Source organism: Leuresthes tenuis, unplaced genomic scaffold, assembly GCF_036924035.1.
Source record: "Leuresthes tenuis unplaced genomic scaffold, fLeuTen1.0.hap1 SCAF_10, whole genome shotgun sequence".
In the NCBI taxonomy this organism is placed as follows: domain Eukaryota; kingdom Metazoa; phylum Chordata; class Actinopteri; order Atheriniformes; family Atherinopsidae; genus Leuresthes; species Leuresthes tenuis.
The window spans coordinates 10477856-10494491 of record NW_027325364.1 but is presented as its reverse complement, the minus strand read 5'-3'; the positions used below and the strand labels follow the sequence as shown (position 1 = coordinate 10494491).

The following is a 16636-nucleotide window of genomic DNA, read 5'->3' as shown; positions in this document are numbered from 1 at the left end:
TGCATACACTACATCTCTCTACCCAGTAACCCATCCACCCACCAACCCCCTGCTGCTGAGGCGTCCTCTTTTTCACAAACTCAAATCTGGTCACCCTATTACAGATAAAGAATGTTTGTGAAGTTGCCAGCACATGATGGTAAATGTCAGACACGGATCAAAGCTCAGTTAACTCTGAGTGCCTGCCACTTTGCCTTTACTTTTTGATAAAAGGAAAGAAAATAGAGAAGAGTGGGGCTATGTAAGGGACTACAAAGTTCAAACAGCCATAGCCTTACTTGAACTGTGGACATTATCATTGCCAGTGACTTCACCACAAGGGTGCACCCGAAGTCTAATTATTGGTTTCATTGTTTTGATTGTAAATTTTCCCTTGAAGAAACTCAGCAAAGTCAAATTCCCTCTGTTTAACGTTTTAATAATTTAAATTCGTCCTTGGTACCTTTCAGGTTTTGTTTAAGTGTATATATATACCTGTATGTATTTGTATTTCTATCACTGTCAAAAGTTGTAGATAGTTTTTTTTTTTATATAAAACGTGTCCGACACCTTCACTTTTGTCATGTTGCCTTTTTGTCCCACTACAACTTTTGAGAATTTGAAAGCAGATCTGTGATTGGTCAGTTGGAGGTCCCTTTGGAGCAAACAACCAATCCAAAAACGAGCGCGCGGCCATGTTGAATTGTCAATATTCTGTAAGAAGGGACAAAAGAGTGTTAACTCGGCGCTTTTCTCGAAAATAGCATATACCAAGCTTACCTGAACTGCCGATTTAAAGGTCATTCAGGGTACAACGGGTAAGTCTTTGAGTGCGTGTAAGAGTTTGATCTTTCTTCTGCTCGTGAAGGGTAATTTCTGAAGTCTTTGGTTAACAGGAGTGGTTACCATTGATGTTAACCAATACGGGCAAAACACTAACCTATGTCGAGGCTACACACTAGCATGCTACCGTTTTCATTTGTTTAGGTTGACCAATAAACAGTGAACTAACAGGTGGCAGCCTATTCACACATGGTTGCTTTGTTCGCATTGTTCATGGATGATAAGTTTGAAGCAAGGTTTCTCTCACAGAGAGTTAAGACCTAATGTTAGGCTGCTAGTTGAATGGCAGAAGCCACGTTGCTAAGCAAGAACTTTTAACGTCCTTTATATCGGCGCTCCTTAACGTCTTTAAGCTTGCGTTGCTGTACAAGAAATGTCAACAAAGTGTCGAAAATATTTTACCCATGTGTCAATAATTCTTGGTTTGGCTTACATTCCAGTTATCAACTATTTTCTTATGCTACATGGTCTGTCAACTAACGGCTAAAAAAATAAAAGGAAGGGGGGGTCGGGTCGGCTTCACCGTGACATATTTATTAAAATATCACAATAGTTTTGACAAGGTCACTTGTAAAGATTTTGCTTTAGAAACCACTATTTGTTCTGTTAGATAAGAGAATTATCATATTTGTACAAAAAAAAAAATACAAAAATAAAATTAAAAACAAAATGATTGTCCTATATAAGTATTTTTCAGATTAGCATTCACGGTGATAGCCTTAAGTATAGGAAGAACTGAGTAACCTTTTATTCAAATTTGGTATAAGTTGGTGTGGTGGTGGATTATTCGTGGTGTTTGCATGTGCTTGTTTTTCCTGTCTTTTTTTTTGTTTTGGAGAGGGTTCTTGGCACACAAAAAAAAATTATAACCACGCATATTTGTTCATTTCTTGGCAGCATTTCCCGCCGCACTTTGCAGATTGCCACCCCAACTTTTTCTGCAGAGGATCAGGAAATCGGAACAAGATAAGACTTGCAACTTGTGCTCAGTTCCAGATTTAGACTTTCCACGCTGAAAGACGTTTGGAGCGATCCCATTTTCCTTTTTGTCTTGAACCAGTATTAAAAGCTTCAACAATCATATTTCAGGACTCTATGTCACAGTAACAAATCAAAAGTTTGATAAGCAACAAAGCCGGTCATATTTTGCTACTAGCCCTTTTAAATGTAGAAACGAAGCATTCAAATTTAAATAGTGACCTATTAAGAACATTCAGGATTGTATTAAGGGTAAGAGCACATTGAAACAAACATTTTGAAAAAAGTGTTTGTTTTAATGTCATTTTTTGATATTATTTATGGCTGTTTATCTCTCCCTTTTTGGAGAGTTGTCTTGTAAATAGAATTCTTACTCTGACTTCATTGCAAGAAGTCTGAATGATTTTGTACACAGTTCATTATTTAAAAAGGAAGTACAAAAGAGGGGTTTGATTTTTTTTTTTTTAATTAATTTTTTTTCCTCCATACACGGTTGCATTAAGCATATAGGGGCAGTGAAAGAGGAGCAAATATAAATTTTACACACTGTGAAGAATTGTCAGTAAAGTGAGCCCATGGCTACTGTGAGAGCAGCAAACCCCCCATCACCAATGATTGTACTGAACAATCCAGCAAATGGGCAGCTCATGGGACAGACCAAGCCACCTGGGCAGCAGTCGGGACTCCTTTCAACTGCTCAACAGCCAGGTGGCCCCCAGAAAAGAACCAGCATTCCTCAGAGCAGTGGAGGCATCAAGTAAGATACCTGTTCCATTTATTCTGAAAGAAATTTAACTTTTTTTTCCCCCTCTTTTGCAGCTTAAACTACTTGTGCTTGATACAAAAATGTATGGTGAAGGCTTTGAATATCCCAGCCAAAAGCTGAACCAAAATATTTGAAGATAAAACATTACAGTCCTCTTGAAGCCCTCCGTCTGGGTTTATTTCCCACTACACCGCTTGTATCACGGTTCATTTCAGTGTTATCATTTGATCACCATGACCTTCAGACTTGCTAGTTGTCTCACAAGTCCCATTTATTTGTGAGTGAAAAATAATAATAATTTTTTTTCCAGTTTGCATTGCTATCTTTGTTAGAATCCCTATGAAATATATATGCCAGAAATGTTGGTTGTCATGGCTTAATGTAAACTCTTTCAATTAGGTTTGGTGATGAGTGGAAAAAGTGCCTGGATCTTCCACCAAAAGACAACAGGATGAAAACTACGGTAAGGTGATTGTTGGTAATAACAGCCATAATTTTCTTTTACACCAAGCCAACAATTGGCTGTTGGGTGCTTGTGGAGTGTCAGGGAACATGCTATGCTTGTGTTTTTGGTATGTGTACAGCTTGGCGAATGAGTGCAAGACAAGGAAGGCTGCAGTGGTGACAGAGAGCTAACAGCTAGCTTTGATATATTTCACACACAATCTTATCTGATTTGTCATGTTCATTCCTCCAAAACAGGCAACACTTTCACAACAGCATGACTGAAATATACATTAACCAACTGATGATCATGACCCAAGACAGACCAGCTCTGACATTACAGAAAAATACAAAGCATAATATTTATATAGGTGGTCCTCCAGTCTCCACCCTTTTTGTGGAACGTTTGTGCAGCCGTCCCCTTCCGCGCTGCCAAGCTGAATCCTCTTGTACGGGAGCTGATTGTATGTCCTCGGTTGAAAATTGTCTTTGCAGTTTGTTCAAACATTCACTGTTGCCTACTACTGATGTAATAACCTTCTTCTGGATCTTACTAAACAGTAACCTTAAATGTTTCCCCTGTGTTTCCCAGGATGTGACATCGACGAAGGGAAATGAGTTTGAAGACTACTGCCTAAAGCGAGAACTTCTAATGGGGATCTTTGAAATGGGATGGGAGAAACCCTCCCCTATTCAGGTAAAAAAAAAAAAAAAAAGTAGCTTGTACTTTGGTGCCTGTTGTTGTTTTTTTTTTTGTTTGTTTTTCTGCCAATTTTTACTAAAGCCAGTTTTGGAAATTTAGAATCGCCTTTAATTGGACCACTGCTCTTGACCCAGAATACATGCACAGCAGCAAAATTGTGTTATTGACGAAAGTATGATATTCTGCTGCTTTTAACTTTATCTGTGGGAGGTCTTTGTACGTGTGACTGCGATCGAATTCTCTGCATAAATGTAGATGTATGTCGTCTTTGTTTTACTTGAATGGTGATTTTTGTCACAGCTCTATTCTTTTACGTGTTGTTTGTCATGATAGTTGACCCTGTGTCCAAATAAGTCTGTCTAATCCAATTTACCATGCATATTTTACTGACTGGAGTTGATCTCTGTTTCAATAGGAGGAAAGCATCCCTATTGCTCTATCAGGTAGGGATATTTTGGCTCGGGCCAAGAATGGTACAGGAAAAAGTGGGGCCTACCTCATTCCTCTCCTTGAGAAGATAGACTTGAAGAAGGATCACATTCAGGGTGAGTTTCTGCAGCAGTTTGACATTGAACTTTATGAAGGACTAACCAAAATGATCTACAGGACTATAGTACAGTTGACATTTGTTTCTGTAGTTCTATATTTTCTCGAGCACATGGTCAGGACTTTGACCAGTGTGTGCACTGTTCTTACCAGTCCGAATATTTCTTTCCTCCGTTGAACAGTTTGATTTTTTTGTTTGTTTGTTTCTCCATGCATTTCATCAACCCTCACATTTCATCAGCCCCTCCATTTATGTCTCCATCCAGCCATAGTAATGGTACCAACAAGAGAACTGGCCCTGCAGATGAGCCAGATCAGTATTCAGCTAAGCAAGCACCTTGGCGGGGTCAAGGTTATGGCAACCACAGGTGGAACCAACTTGAGGGATGACATTATGCGCCTGGACGAGACGGGTAAATGTTCATAAGTATTTATGTAGAATGTAGAAATGATCTAAAGTAACAGCTTGTACATTTCTTTTTTTGAGCTTTAGTTTATTGTATTTGACTGTAATATAAAACAATTGAACAGTGATATTGTTGTTTTGATTGCTATTTGCACTTTCTCCAGTTCATGTAGTGATTGCCACACCAGGCAGGATACTTGACCTGATTAAAAAGGGTGTCGCAAAAATGGATAAGACCCAAATGATGGTGATGGACGAAGTGGGTTTGGTTGATTTTATCTCACTTTTATTCAGTAACGTTCACTATAAAGTTGGTCATCTCATAACACTGTGTATAAAAACTCCTTTATTCAGGCAGACAAATTGCTGTCTCAGGACTTTGTGGTGCTGATCGAAGATATCATCAGCTTCTTGCCAAGGGGTCGTCAGATTTTGCTTTATTCTGCCACTTTCCCCATCAGTGTGCAGAAATTCATGGTGAAAACTCTAAAAAGAATATATTCAAATAAAAATGAAAACATTTCATGTGATCTTGATGTTCTGACATTGTGATTACCTTTTCCAGAGCAAGCACCTGCAGAAGCCCTATGAAATCAACCTGATGGAGGAACTTACGTTGAAGGGCATTACTCAGTATTATGCCTACGTCACAGAGAGACAGAAGGTCCACTGTCTGAACACACTTTTTTCCAGGGTGAGTGTTCAAAGCACACCTCTGGTATTGCTAACCACTTGGATACTAAACCCTTACAAATAGCTGCATCAGTGTTGAGAATAACTGATGTTTGCTGTTTGAGTTCTTCTGCATCATTTTCTTTTTATCATGAATGATGAAGTCGAGCAGCATTTCAGAAGACAAATGTTCCTATGTGCGCAATGTTTCTGGAGGGGGTGGCCTTTGTGCAGTATTGTAGCTCTCATGTTGCACAATTGATTATGTTTGATCAACCTAAAATTGAGACTTAAATTGATCAACTCTGTACCAAGATCATTTAAATGCAAATTAACATGGAAGTGTGTCCGTATTTTTCACTCAGCTGAATTCAGAGGAGGTTTTGAGTTAATTCTTTAAGTAATAAATGCATTTGCATCTTTATTTATTTTCCTCTTAAAGCTCCAGATAAATCAGTCCATCATCTTCTGCAACTCCACTCAGAGAGTGGAGCTTCTGGCAAAGAAAATCTCACAGTTGGGCTATTCGTGCTTCTATATTCATGCAAAGATGATGCAGGAGTACAGGAATCGTGTGTTCCATGACTTCAGAAATGGACTCTGCAGAAACCTAGTCTGCACAGGTAAGTTTAAGAGCATTTTGAAATGTGAAGTGGATGTTGTTTTGTTTTTTTAGATTTTAGTTGGCTAAGATTAACTGAAGGACATGCTTTCTTGCAGACCTGTTCACTCGGGGAATTGACATCCAGGCAGTAAATGTAGTCATTAATTTTGACTTCCCCAAAAGTGCAGAGACCTACCTGCATCGTATTGGCAGATCAGGTAAAGATTAACATGTCGTACTCTGAACGAATAGATTTGTTTACCATTCAGAAAACCTGCCACAACCAGGTTATCTTCATACACCGTCTTCCCTTGCAGGACGATTTGGTCACCTGGGTTTGGCTGTCAATCTGATCACTTCAGAAGATCGCTACAACCTGAAGAATACAGAGGATCAACTGGTCACTGACATAAAGCCCATCCCCGGCAGCATCGATAAGAGCCTCTATGTGGCAGAGTTTCACTGTGTTGACCCAGACGACGATGATGATGAAGAAGAGGCTGCGAAAAACAGGGAATTGGGAGCATCCTGAAAGAAAGGTCTGTATTTCTAAAAGCCTGATGTGATGGGGGGAGGGGGATCAAACTTTAAATAGTTGTGATAGGGCTTCAGCTGGTGAACAACTGAAAGATGTAGATGAAATGTGAATGCCGGTCACGTTTTCAAAATGGTAATTGGAGTAATGAGGCCTGATGCTTGACCCTGTGTGGGTTGTGTTGAGAGAGAGAGCACAAAGCTATCTGTTGCCAGCGTCATTTACAGTATATAACAGAAGGGAGTTCATGTCTGTGCAATATCACTAAAAAGTTAAATGATTTAAACTTCTGTCGCCTCTCATTAAGTTAACCATCTCTGATTTGGCAGGTAGAGTACGTCCGTCCCCCTAATAACTAACGGTAACTATCAAAAATCCACAAGTAGAAACTCAAAGTAACACAAGTGAATACACCTGAGATGGCTGACACAAATTGCCTGTGGACACCAGAACTTTGTCTTTTTCAGGGCAAGTAGGCATCCTTCACTGTTTCTTTACAGGGAAGGGCCCCCCTGCCCCAGTTTCACTTGTATGGGAAAACACTTGTTAATCATTTGAGTGATATTGTCCAGAGCTGTAATCGCCTCTGTTGCATACTGTACCTGGCAGCACCAGGCCTTCTCTTTCATTCAATAAGGAAGACTGGGTCAAAAGCAAATTAATTGGTGAAAATTTGGATAATGTCAAAGGAAAATAATTGCAACTAATCATTACCACATGTATGCTCTGTCTTTTTTTTGTGTATAAATGAATGAAAAACATTTAATTAGGTAGGCAGGAATTGGATACATTTGAGCTCTCATCCTGTTGAAGTAGAGCAAATACTCGGTATCTTGTAAATTGATTGGATCTGCTTGTCAGTAAGAAGATTAACTTAAGTTTTACAGGATTTAAAGTGCTGCCTTCTTTGGACGGCGCTGCAGTAGTCAAGTTAGATTTGAACAAAGCTGATTAACACACACACACTGCCAGCTGTCTGCTGCTGGTTTGCAACTCTTAACACTTCACTGAAATCTGAATTCCTAATTCTGTCTTTTGCTTTTGTGGTTTATTGTTTCAGGAGAAATAAAGTGCCTGGCATTTGTCATACACAATATTGGCAGCAACAACACAAGACTTGAGTGAAGATTTTTTTTTTTTTTTTTTTTTTTTTTTTAAAGATTTTCTCTCCCCAATTAAATTTACAGCCACCTCCATTTTTTTTTTCTCTGTACATGAGCTAATAAACTGATTTCCTCCACTGAAAACTGCCTTAACCAGTTCACCTTTTTGCCTCGTTGCTGGGCTGTTAACGAGCATATAGAGTATGATTAAAAACCTATGCACTCTTGGCAACAGATGGCAATGAACTTCAAATTGGTGCTTTGTTGTAATATCGTAAATGTCAAACCAAAGGCGGACTTTGAGGAAGGTGCTGATAATGAACTAAATTGTCCACGTTCCCATCCTGCTGTGAAATGCCTTTTCATGGTTTAAGCTGCAACCTGAAACAAATCAACACTCGTACCTTTTAATATTCAGTAGGACTTATAGTTTTTCTTCCACAACAGCATAAAGTCCTTGTGACAGGGATTCAGAATGGTTCTGGAAACAAATGCCTCCGATTTAGTTGAGTCATGAAAGGCTGTGATGGATCTGTCTCCTATGCTGGTGCTGTGTAGAGAATGGGAGCACACTGGACTTACTGGGTTACTTGTAAAGATACGCTCCTTTGTGTTTCATATTCTGATAAGAATGTGATCAAAGGGAGACTGACTGTAATGTGATGCATGGTCAGCAACATTCCTCATGCTTTTTTTTTTTTTACAGTGTTCGGTTAATATCTAAAAGCATTAAGCTAAGAAATCTCTGGTGTCACTGCATCATTATTTGCATACATCAGATTCTTACCCTCCCTTTTTGAACGATGCAGCAGAAAACATTTGCAAGACCAACCTATGGTTTTTTTTTTTTTTTTTTTTTTTTTTTTTTTTTTTTTTTTTTTTTTTTTTTTTTTTAAATTGTCTGGATTTGTTTATGACACATTCATCTATGCTGCAGTTTAGTCTGCTTGAGCCAATCTGGCCATTCCCCTCTGACCTCTCAATTGCTGAGCGTTGGCTGCCCCTCAAAGGTGCTAATTTTATTCCGTACATTCTGACATGCGTGCTAATTCCTGGCTGCAACAATCACTCCACATAGAATTGCAGTACTTCTTTTCTTACATGTTATGTTTGAAAACTGGAAAGTACGACCAGAAGTGAATGCTTTTACACATGAAGTTGTTGCCAAAGCGGTTTTTTTTTTCTTCCTTCAGATACTTGTATGAACTAACAGGTGCACCTCATAATGTGACCACTGACTGCTGAAATAGTGGTGGAACAATAAGGCATATTACTTGGGATTGTTCTTCAAAAGGGAGTTAAAGTTGAATGTAGATGAACTGCATAGCCTGGAATGACATCTCCTGTGGTATTCCAGTAAAAAGGGACTGAAATGATGTCGCTGATTATGAACTTGCTTTTATTTCCAGACAGGAAAAAATACATTAAATATGGCTGTGGAATGTATTACTGTAAAGCATTTAGTTTTGGGCCCATGTAAGCCAGTATTTGTGAAGTCCCCCTGATTTATTTAAAGCAGTAGGCAGCGTTTCTCTGGTCTCGGTTGGTAGTGAAGAACACGACACAACGAAGTGTCTTGGTTTAAGTGTTAATACCAGTTCTTCCCCTTGGCCCAATCTTTCTTTTTTGTATAGTCAGGACGGTGTCTCGTTTTTCTCATGGAGATTAGAGGTAGCAGTCATCTGGCCATCTAAATGGCTTTTCAGTTCCTAGTTGAAGGGCTGTATTACAACTTTCCAGAGATTCCAAAATAAAAGAGCCACGATAACCTACTCAGCAGTTGATGAGCTGGAGGAATAAGGCCAAGGATTGTAACTGGCATGTAGCCTTATTTCTCCTATAAGTGCCTTAGACTGACATCAAAGTCCTGCTTCGTGCACCCTCCTGGCTTGAATTTGGTTGCCGTTTTACTTACAATATAAGCAATCACTGCTTGCCGGTTTCAGAAGTCAAACTGCAGTCAGAAGAGAGTGGTAGTTTTTCTATGTTTGATGAAAAAATACATTTAAAAAATGACAGGAAAAGATCTTTGAATATTTTACAGCCATAAATGATTGACTTCACAAGGCCTCAGTTAAATACATTTAAAACGTTTTTCTCTTCTTTTTACGGGCAGGGATTGGTAGCTCTCGTTGGTGCTCTTTTCAAGCACCAGCGGTGGAGATTTGTTTTTTCACTGTGATAATTTGCCTCATTGCTGCACTTAAATGACACGTGATGGTAATTTTCTTTGATTTATTTTTTTTCCTTTAAACCTGTGAAGAAAAACTTTCTTATTGTACACACCCATGACTTGATGAGTGAGACATTAAGATGAAAGGAGAGTGAGAAATTTCTGTGAACTGTGTCAATGCCTGTGCTTCAACCAAATAAAAGTTCAGCTGACTGACTTCTCCTTTGTTTTTGTTTTTTAAATGCTCATGTTTTTCTTTTGTTTTTCTTTGAGGTAAACACGACTCAAAGCATTGAAATCGTCAAAAATGTTATTCTGGTCACGTTTCAAGGTTAGAGATGTCTTTACAAATTTTTTTCCCATCCTAATCACTTATTGCTCAATTTGGTGGCTCTTAGTCTGACAAAAAAAACTGCCTGCACAATAATTACTGTAAAACATTGCAATTTATACCTCTTTTATACTTTTCATACTGATAGTTTTACAAAAAGGTGCATACACTTGACTATTATTTATCAGCATTTTTAAAGAGACATCACATTTGTTTTGTATTTATTTTTCAGTATATAATGTAGCAAGCCCAAATTTCCTACTTGACTGTTACAGAACAGTACATCCACCGAATACGTGTTTCACTAAATTAGCTCCGCACGTTTTGTGATCTGCCGAATTCATTCATTCGCTGCAGCCTTCAAACTAGGCGTACCCTTGGAATGTCATTCAGTGCGAGCCTGAAATAAACGGGTGTCCAACGAATCAATTTCGTCGTACGTCACCGAGATCGGGACGACCATGCTGTAGCTTTAGCCTATGGCAGTTGAAATCAGACGAACATCAACCAATCAGCTCCTGAGTCGGTGGTAAGTGGGTGGGTGCTTGTGAGCTGCAGTCACGGACGTTGTCGTGAACTTTACCGGTGTAGAAGTACCCCTGGACCCTAACCGTCTGCGTGAGTAGAAAAAAAACTATAATATTTTATGTGGACTTCATACGATAGTGGTCGCTGAAAGTGTCACTTTGTCAGCCTTTGTGTTTTAGAATTACCGTGCTCGATATTTTTCAGATGAATAGATCTCGTGGTCGGACTCCACATGGCTACCTAGCCAGCTAGCTAGCCCATCAACCCTGTTAGCTTGCATTAGCCCTCCTAGGTTATATATTGCTGGTGGATAGTTTTGCCGACTGCTTGATTGTCAACAAATCTGGGCTCTCGAACAAGCGACATGTTGCTGTTTGATATTTGTTGTTTCTAACCAGGAGTAGAATGGTGTACAATGTGTGTAGTCTGGCTATACTGGGCCTTAGCCACAACCAGCCTGCTATACTCTCTCTGCTAGTACACTAGGACATAGTGTAGCTTGACAAGTTGATGGTGTTGTCTTGCTTGCTAGTTGGATAACATTTTGCTTCACCCTACGCTAAAGGCCATTGGATATAGTGTGTAACAAGCTTCATGTGGCTTAATACCAAATCTCGCAGATTATATAAATCAGTGTATGTTGAATAACGCCTCCCCCTTACCTTTACAGGTGACTATTTTATTCTAATTCGTTTTAGTTGTTGCAGTTTTTATGACCAATTGCGAGTGATATTGCCAATTGATTGATTACCCACTACCTGTCTCTATTCAGTCTGTTACAGTGTCAGAGTATGGGCAGTGTGTTGGCTGCCACCTCCCCCAGTCCAGCTGCAGCTGGCGGTGGTCAAGGGGTCCCAGGGTTGGTGTCAGTCCCACCCGGGTTCACTATGCCCTCCGTGTCTTCCGTCCCTCCAACGTCTGAGTCTGGCGAGCAGAAAGGAGATACAGATTCCTCACTCCCAAACCCAGGCACATACGAAGAGTGCCACCGGAAATGTAAAGGTTAGAAGATGGACTGAACTTGCACATTATGTAGATTATTACTGGTGTATTTCCTTATATACGTTTAACCTTGTTAATTATTGTGATGGTGAGTTCAAACAACAGATGGGTTATTTTATTTCCTCTTTCCTGTTTTAGAGGTGTTCCCTATGCAGATGGAAGGGGTGCGGTTAGTGGTAAACAAGGGCCTGAGTAACCACTTCCAAGTCAGCCATACTATCACCCTCAGCACCCTGGGTGATTCCGGTTATCGATTTGGGTCCACCTATGTCGGCAGCAAACAGACTGGACCAGCAGAGGTAATGCTCATTTTTCCACTGCTTTAATGAATTATGCTGACAGTTTTGTACTTTAAATTTGAATGATCATGAGAGAGTTTTTTGAGTGTTTACTATTTTTGAATTGCTTCTATCCAAATTGAGTAGAAACTACAAAAATGCCTTGTCTTTAAACTAAAGTTTATACATGCCTGGTTATTAAATAAAAGCCTCTCCATGATGCACTGTTTCGGTTATCTAATTAATACACAGAGACGGGAGAAGCATGTGTGTTATGATGTACTGTATGTGAAATTCCCATATGTAATATAGTAGTTGGCTAAATTTCCATGTAATTAATTTGTTAGATATTATGTTTTCAGTTGTACAGCCCAGAGGATTCAGCTGTAGCTTTTAAGTGTTGTTTAATACAGCTATAATTACTTAAAAGGGTTTTGTTCCTCTTAGTCATTTCCAGTCATGGTTGGGGACATGGACAACACTGGCAGTCTGAATGCCCAGATCATTCACCAGCTTACAAATGCTGTACGCTCCAAAATAGCCATGCAGGTAAGTCAACGAGTAAAAAGATCATACTTTCACAGGTGATCTTGCAGAATTTTTCAGCATCTAAAGTATCGTTTACAATCACAGTCAGGTTTAATGTACTCTGTTGTTGTTGTTTTTTTGTAGACTCAGCAGCATAAGTTTGTGAATTGGCAGTGTGACATGGAGTATCGTGGTCAAGACTTCACTTCTGCTGTGACGCTCGGAAATCCAGATGTTCTTGTTGGATCCGGTATGACTATGATTAGATCAGTAACAATGCTGGTTATAAGTAAGAACACCAACTGAACACAGATGTTATATATGGCTGGCAGAAGAGGTTGATTCAGGATCATTTGGACCACATAATAAAGAAAGTGCTTTATTTAGTTTATTATATCGGTAAATAAACAGCAGGTAAGCCAGAATGCTCAAAAGAAGACAATTACAGCCATACAGATGTGAACCTTACTATTTATTTGTCAGTATGGGTTGTGTGTGTGTGTTCTTAAGTACTGTATTTTCTGCTCCATAAGGCGCACCTAAAAGCCTTAAATTTTCACAAAAATCGGCCGTGCGCCATATCATTCCAAAATCTGTCACGGATACCGCCATTTTGAATGTACCGCGGGGAGCGCCGAGCATTCATCGGGGCATTAAAGGAGAACTCTGGTATTTTTAAACCTAGACCTTATTTTTGGCATGAAATATGTTTATCATGGAGATTAGAGGTAGCAGTCATCTGGGAACAGAGAACAGTTTGGCGAAAGTCGGCGTCCTTCGGGAGCTATTTAGATAACTCGCGATCGGCGTATATCCATATAATGGAGTGAACGGGGCTTAGACGATGCAGCCTCTAAATAAGGCATTATCTGTCTTTAAGAAGAATGAATGAACGAATGTGTACTATTGCTCTGTTAGCTCATTGGTGCTGTTATGTGGCTACTTGCAGCTATAGGAGCGCTAATGGCCACTGGTGAAATCAGGGTTAGGCGGATCCCAGCCATTCAATCTGAATGGGGCGAAGATTGTATGGAGCTCGTACTTAGCGATTGAATCGTGCCTTATGTATGGGTTAAGTACAGAAATGGACCCCATAATTGAGGGTGCGCTATAATCAGGTGATTCTTATAGTGCGGAAAATACGGTAGCTTAGCTTCAAATCTGTGTAATATTTTGTGATCTGTGAATACACACACAAACCCTTTCACTACCGATTGCTCAGTGTCATTCATTGTGAGCATTACAGGTAGTTTGGCTTGCTAAGGAACTCTCACTTGCTCAGAAGAAGTTTCAATATTGTTTAACATGTAAGAACTAAAGAAAAACGGAGCTCTGATAACCAACTACCGTAGCATATTATAGCCTTGTGTCTTAAACCTTTAACGTGCATGACCAAAGTGAGTGCCAGAGGGCGCCGATAGAGCCATGATTTAGTACAGCCTAACCTGCAGAAAGTTGCTTATTAGAACAGCCCAAGACCCATTTTCAGGTAAGGTCAGGTCTCATTACTTTTGTTTGTGCCTGTAGGTAGATTAGCCTGGAAACAGGAAACATCCACTCAACATAAAATTACTATCTTCTAATTTTCAAACATTTGTGTCCACTGGGATTGGATTCCAAGGGAAAGGACATTTGATTTTTCCTTTAACAATCACTAGAGACAACCATATTTATCTGAATTGAATGTAATTTTGTAACGTTGCCATGACAACACTCTGGGTTTTTGCAAAGTATTGGGAGCATGGCACACTACAGTCTATAAATCACTGCTTGCGGGTGATTAGACATTCTCAAGGCATTAAGCAGGGCAAATTCATGACCACAAAATGAACAAATGTGTTCCTCCATTTTTTTATACAGACAGAAATTAGAATCACTATTTGCATCCCTTTGCACGTTTTGTCAAGTGTGCATTAAGTTCTGTTCCTGGTGTGGTTTGAATGAATTACATTTTGTGGTTTTGTCAGCAGCCGGTAGTAAAAGAACAAAATGCAGACGTCTTTAAGGACTTAAACTGTTGTTATTTAGAAAAAAACATTAAAGGTTGGTTGGTAAATGGACTGTACTTATTTAGTCCACTCAAGATGCTTTTACACTTCAAGCCACTTTTACCCATTCATAAACTCATACAGCGTGTCTTAGTCTAAAAAGTGTTGCTGGCTACACAAGTTTCTACACTTTTTTTTTTTCTCTATCACACACATTCACACATCAGGTTTCAGTTTCTTCAGTTATTTTGCCCACGGACATTTTGACATGCAGTCATGACTACAACTGCACCATGATGTCACTTTTCAACGCATGCTGCCGATTAGCTAATCATAGCTCCCCCCGTGGTACTTATTGAATGATAAAAATGTTCTTTCGTGTCACAATGCGAGGCTCATCTCTACTTTGTGGATTAGACTGATTTCAAAGTCAGGAGCTAGGCTAAGGGGTTTTAATGAGACGTTTCATGGCATGGATACAAAACTGAGTGAAAACCAGAGAACGGGGTTCCTTTATACTGGAAGTGTGCATGAAACGGAAATGTACACTGCGTATGTGACAGATTCTTCGATGGCTGTGTTACAGGCATTGTGGTCGCCCACTATCTTCAGTCGGTCACACCAGCACTGGCTCTGGGTGGAGAGCTGGTGTATCACAGGAGACCAGGAGAGGAAGGAACTGTCACCTCTCTCTTGGGCAGGTACACAGGTAAAATCATACCAACATTTTTACTGTTTTCACAAGCGAGTTTAATATTTAGCTATCAAATCCCAAATATTTCAGTCTTTGGAGATATGTTCATTCAAACGGTTGCATCTTACTGCTTTATGTGATCGGCAACATATTCTTTTCCCTCAGGAGACAACTTTGTTGCAACTTTAACTATGGGGGGAGCAGGAGCTCATGCTACATATTATCACAAAGCCAATGACCAGGTACTTAATATCGGTGAATGCAGATAAGTAGAAATGACCTGTAGCTTGAAAAGATGCCCTCGTGACATCTGAGCTGAACTCTTTTTTTTTTTTACTCTATAAGTCTGCTGATTCTGCCTCTTTTCTCTTAAACTGGAATCTCATTGGGCAAGGGCAAAATCAGTGACCAAAACTTATTTGTGTGCATGTAAGCACCTAAGTGTTGTGTAAATGGGGACTTTGTGTTTAACCTATCCTTTAATTTCTGTATTTAACAGTTGCAGGTAGGGGTTGAATTTGAAGCCAGCACAAGGATGCAAGACACTACAACATCCATTGGTTACCAGTTGGACCTCCCCAAAGCTAACTTGCTCTTCAAAGGTAAATACAAATAACAACATGAGTGACCACTAATGTAATAATAACCACGTCAGTATGTTTTTCTCACTTTGTCCATCGTTACTCTTTCCAGGCACCGTCGACAGTAATTGGGTGGTTGGGGCAACCCTTGAAAAGAAGCTGCCGCCGCTGCCTCTCACACTGGCTCTGGGGGCTTTCCTCAACCACCGCAAGAACAAGTTCCAGTGTGGCTTCAGTGTCACCATTGGTTAGAGGTGCACAGGCTACCTGGAATCAGCTCACAGGCCACAGCTCGAAGTGGCACAGAGACACACACAGGAACCTGAACAAAGTTTTTGGAATTGGATACAGAGACTCTTTTACAACTGTGATTATGGGGCTGACAGAGAGACAAAGACAACTATCAATGAGCCAGGACTGGCCAAGCCATGCCTACATATTGTAGCACATATGTCTTTCCTGTATGGTGTATAGGACATACCCAGAGGCTTGTGTGATGTATATCAGAGGGCTTCATGTGATGCTTGAGAACATGTGATGTGAAAATTAAAGTAAGTAGTAAGACATAATATATGGTGATCATGTATGGATTGAAATAAATGTGATTACATTTTGTACAACTGGGTGTTTTGATTGTTCATTAATAAACGTCCACAAGGTGTCGCCACAACTTTATATTTTACAGATAACGTAAGCTAACAGTTTCTGTTGTTAGATTAATTTTTTTTTAGTTTGACAACAGGAGTGAAGGAATGGTTGAGGAGTGAGTAAGTCAAAAACACGGAAAAGGTGGAGAGGCATCTGATGACGGCAGGGGCCAGGACAGACCCTGGACAGTTGGTTGAACCTCTCCAAAGCAGCAAACGTGATGAAAAGGGCTCTGTGATTGGTCTTGCCAGTTTGCTTGAAGTTTATTACCTTTGCCTCCACATATTTAAGCCAGAAACGTACTCA

The 16636-nt window shown here is 39.8% G+C and overlaps 2 protein-coding genes across 2 annotated transcripts; both read left to right on the top strand.

The window, feature by feature from the left end:
• Positions 1-677: 677 nt before the first annotated feature.
• LOC140316169 (probable ATP-dependent RNA helicase ddx6) lies at positions 678-8466 on the top strand. The gene is made up of 13 exons (XM_072393890.1): positions 678-797; positions 1720-2557; positions 2966-3029; positions 3603-3707; positions 4129-4258; positions 4526-4672; positions 4830-4924; positions 5020-5142; positions 5231-5359; positions 5780-5960; positions 6058-6159; positions 6259-6480; positions 7537-8466. The coding sequence occupies exons 2-12, from the start codon at positions 2376-2378 to the stop codon at positions 6471-6473; spliced, it is 1473 nt and encodes a 490-aa protein (XP_072249991.1). The 5' UTR covers positions 678-797; positions 1720-2375; the 3' UTR covers positions 6474-6480; positions 7537-8466.
• Positions 8467-10617: 2151 nt separating this feature from the next.
• tomm40 (translocase of outer mitochondrial membrane 40 homolog (yeast)) lies at positions 10618-16302 on the top strand. The gene is made up of 9 exons (XM_072393889.1): positions 10618-10701; positions 11384-11613; positions 11752-11912; positions 12339-12440; positions 12564-12669; positions 14994-15116; positions 15267-15343; positions 15601-15703; positions 15795-16302. The coding sequence occupies exons 2-9, from the start codon at positions 11403-11405 to the stop codon at positions 15932-15934; spliced, it is 1023 nt and encodes a 340-aa protein (XP_072249990.1). The 5' UTR covers positions 10618-10701; positions 11384-11402; the 3' UTR covers positions 15935-16302.
• The last annotated feature ends 334 nt before the right edge of the window (positions 16303-16636 follow it).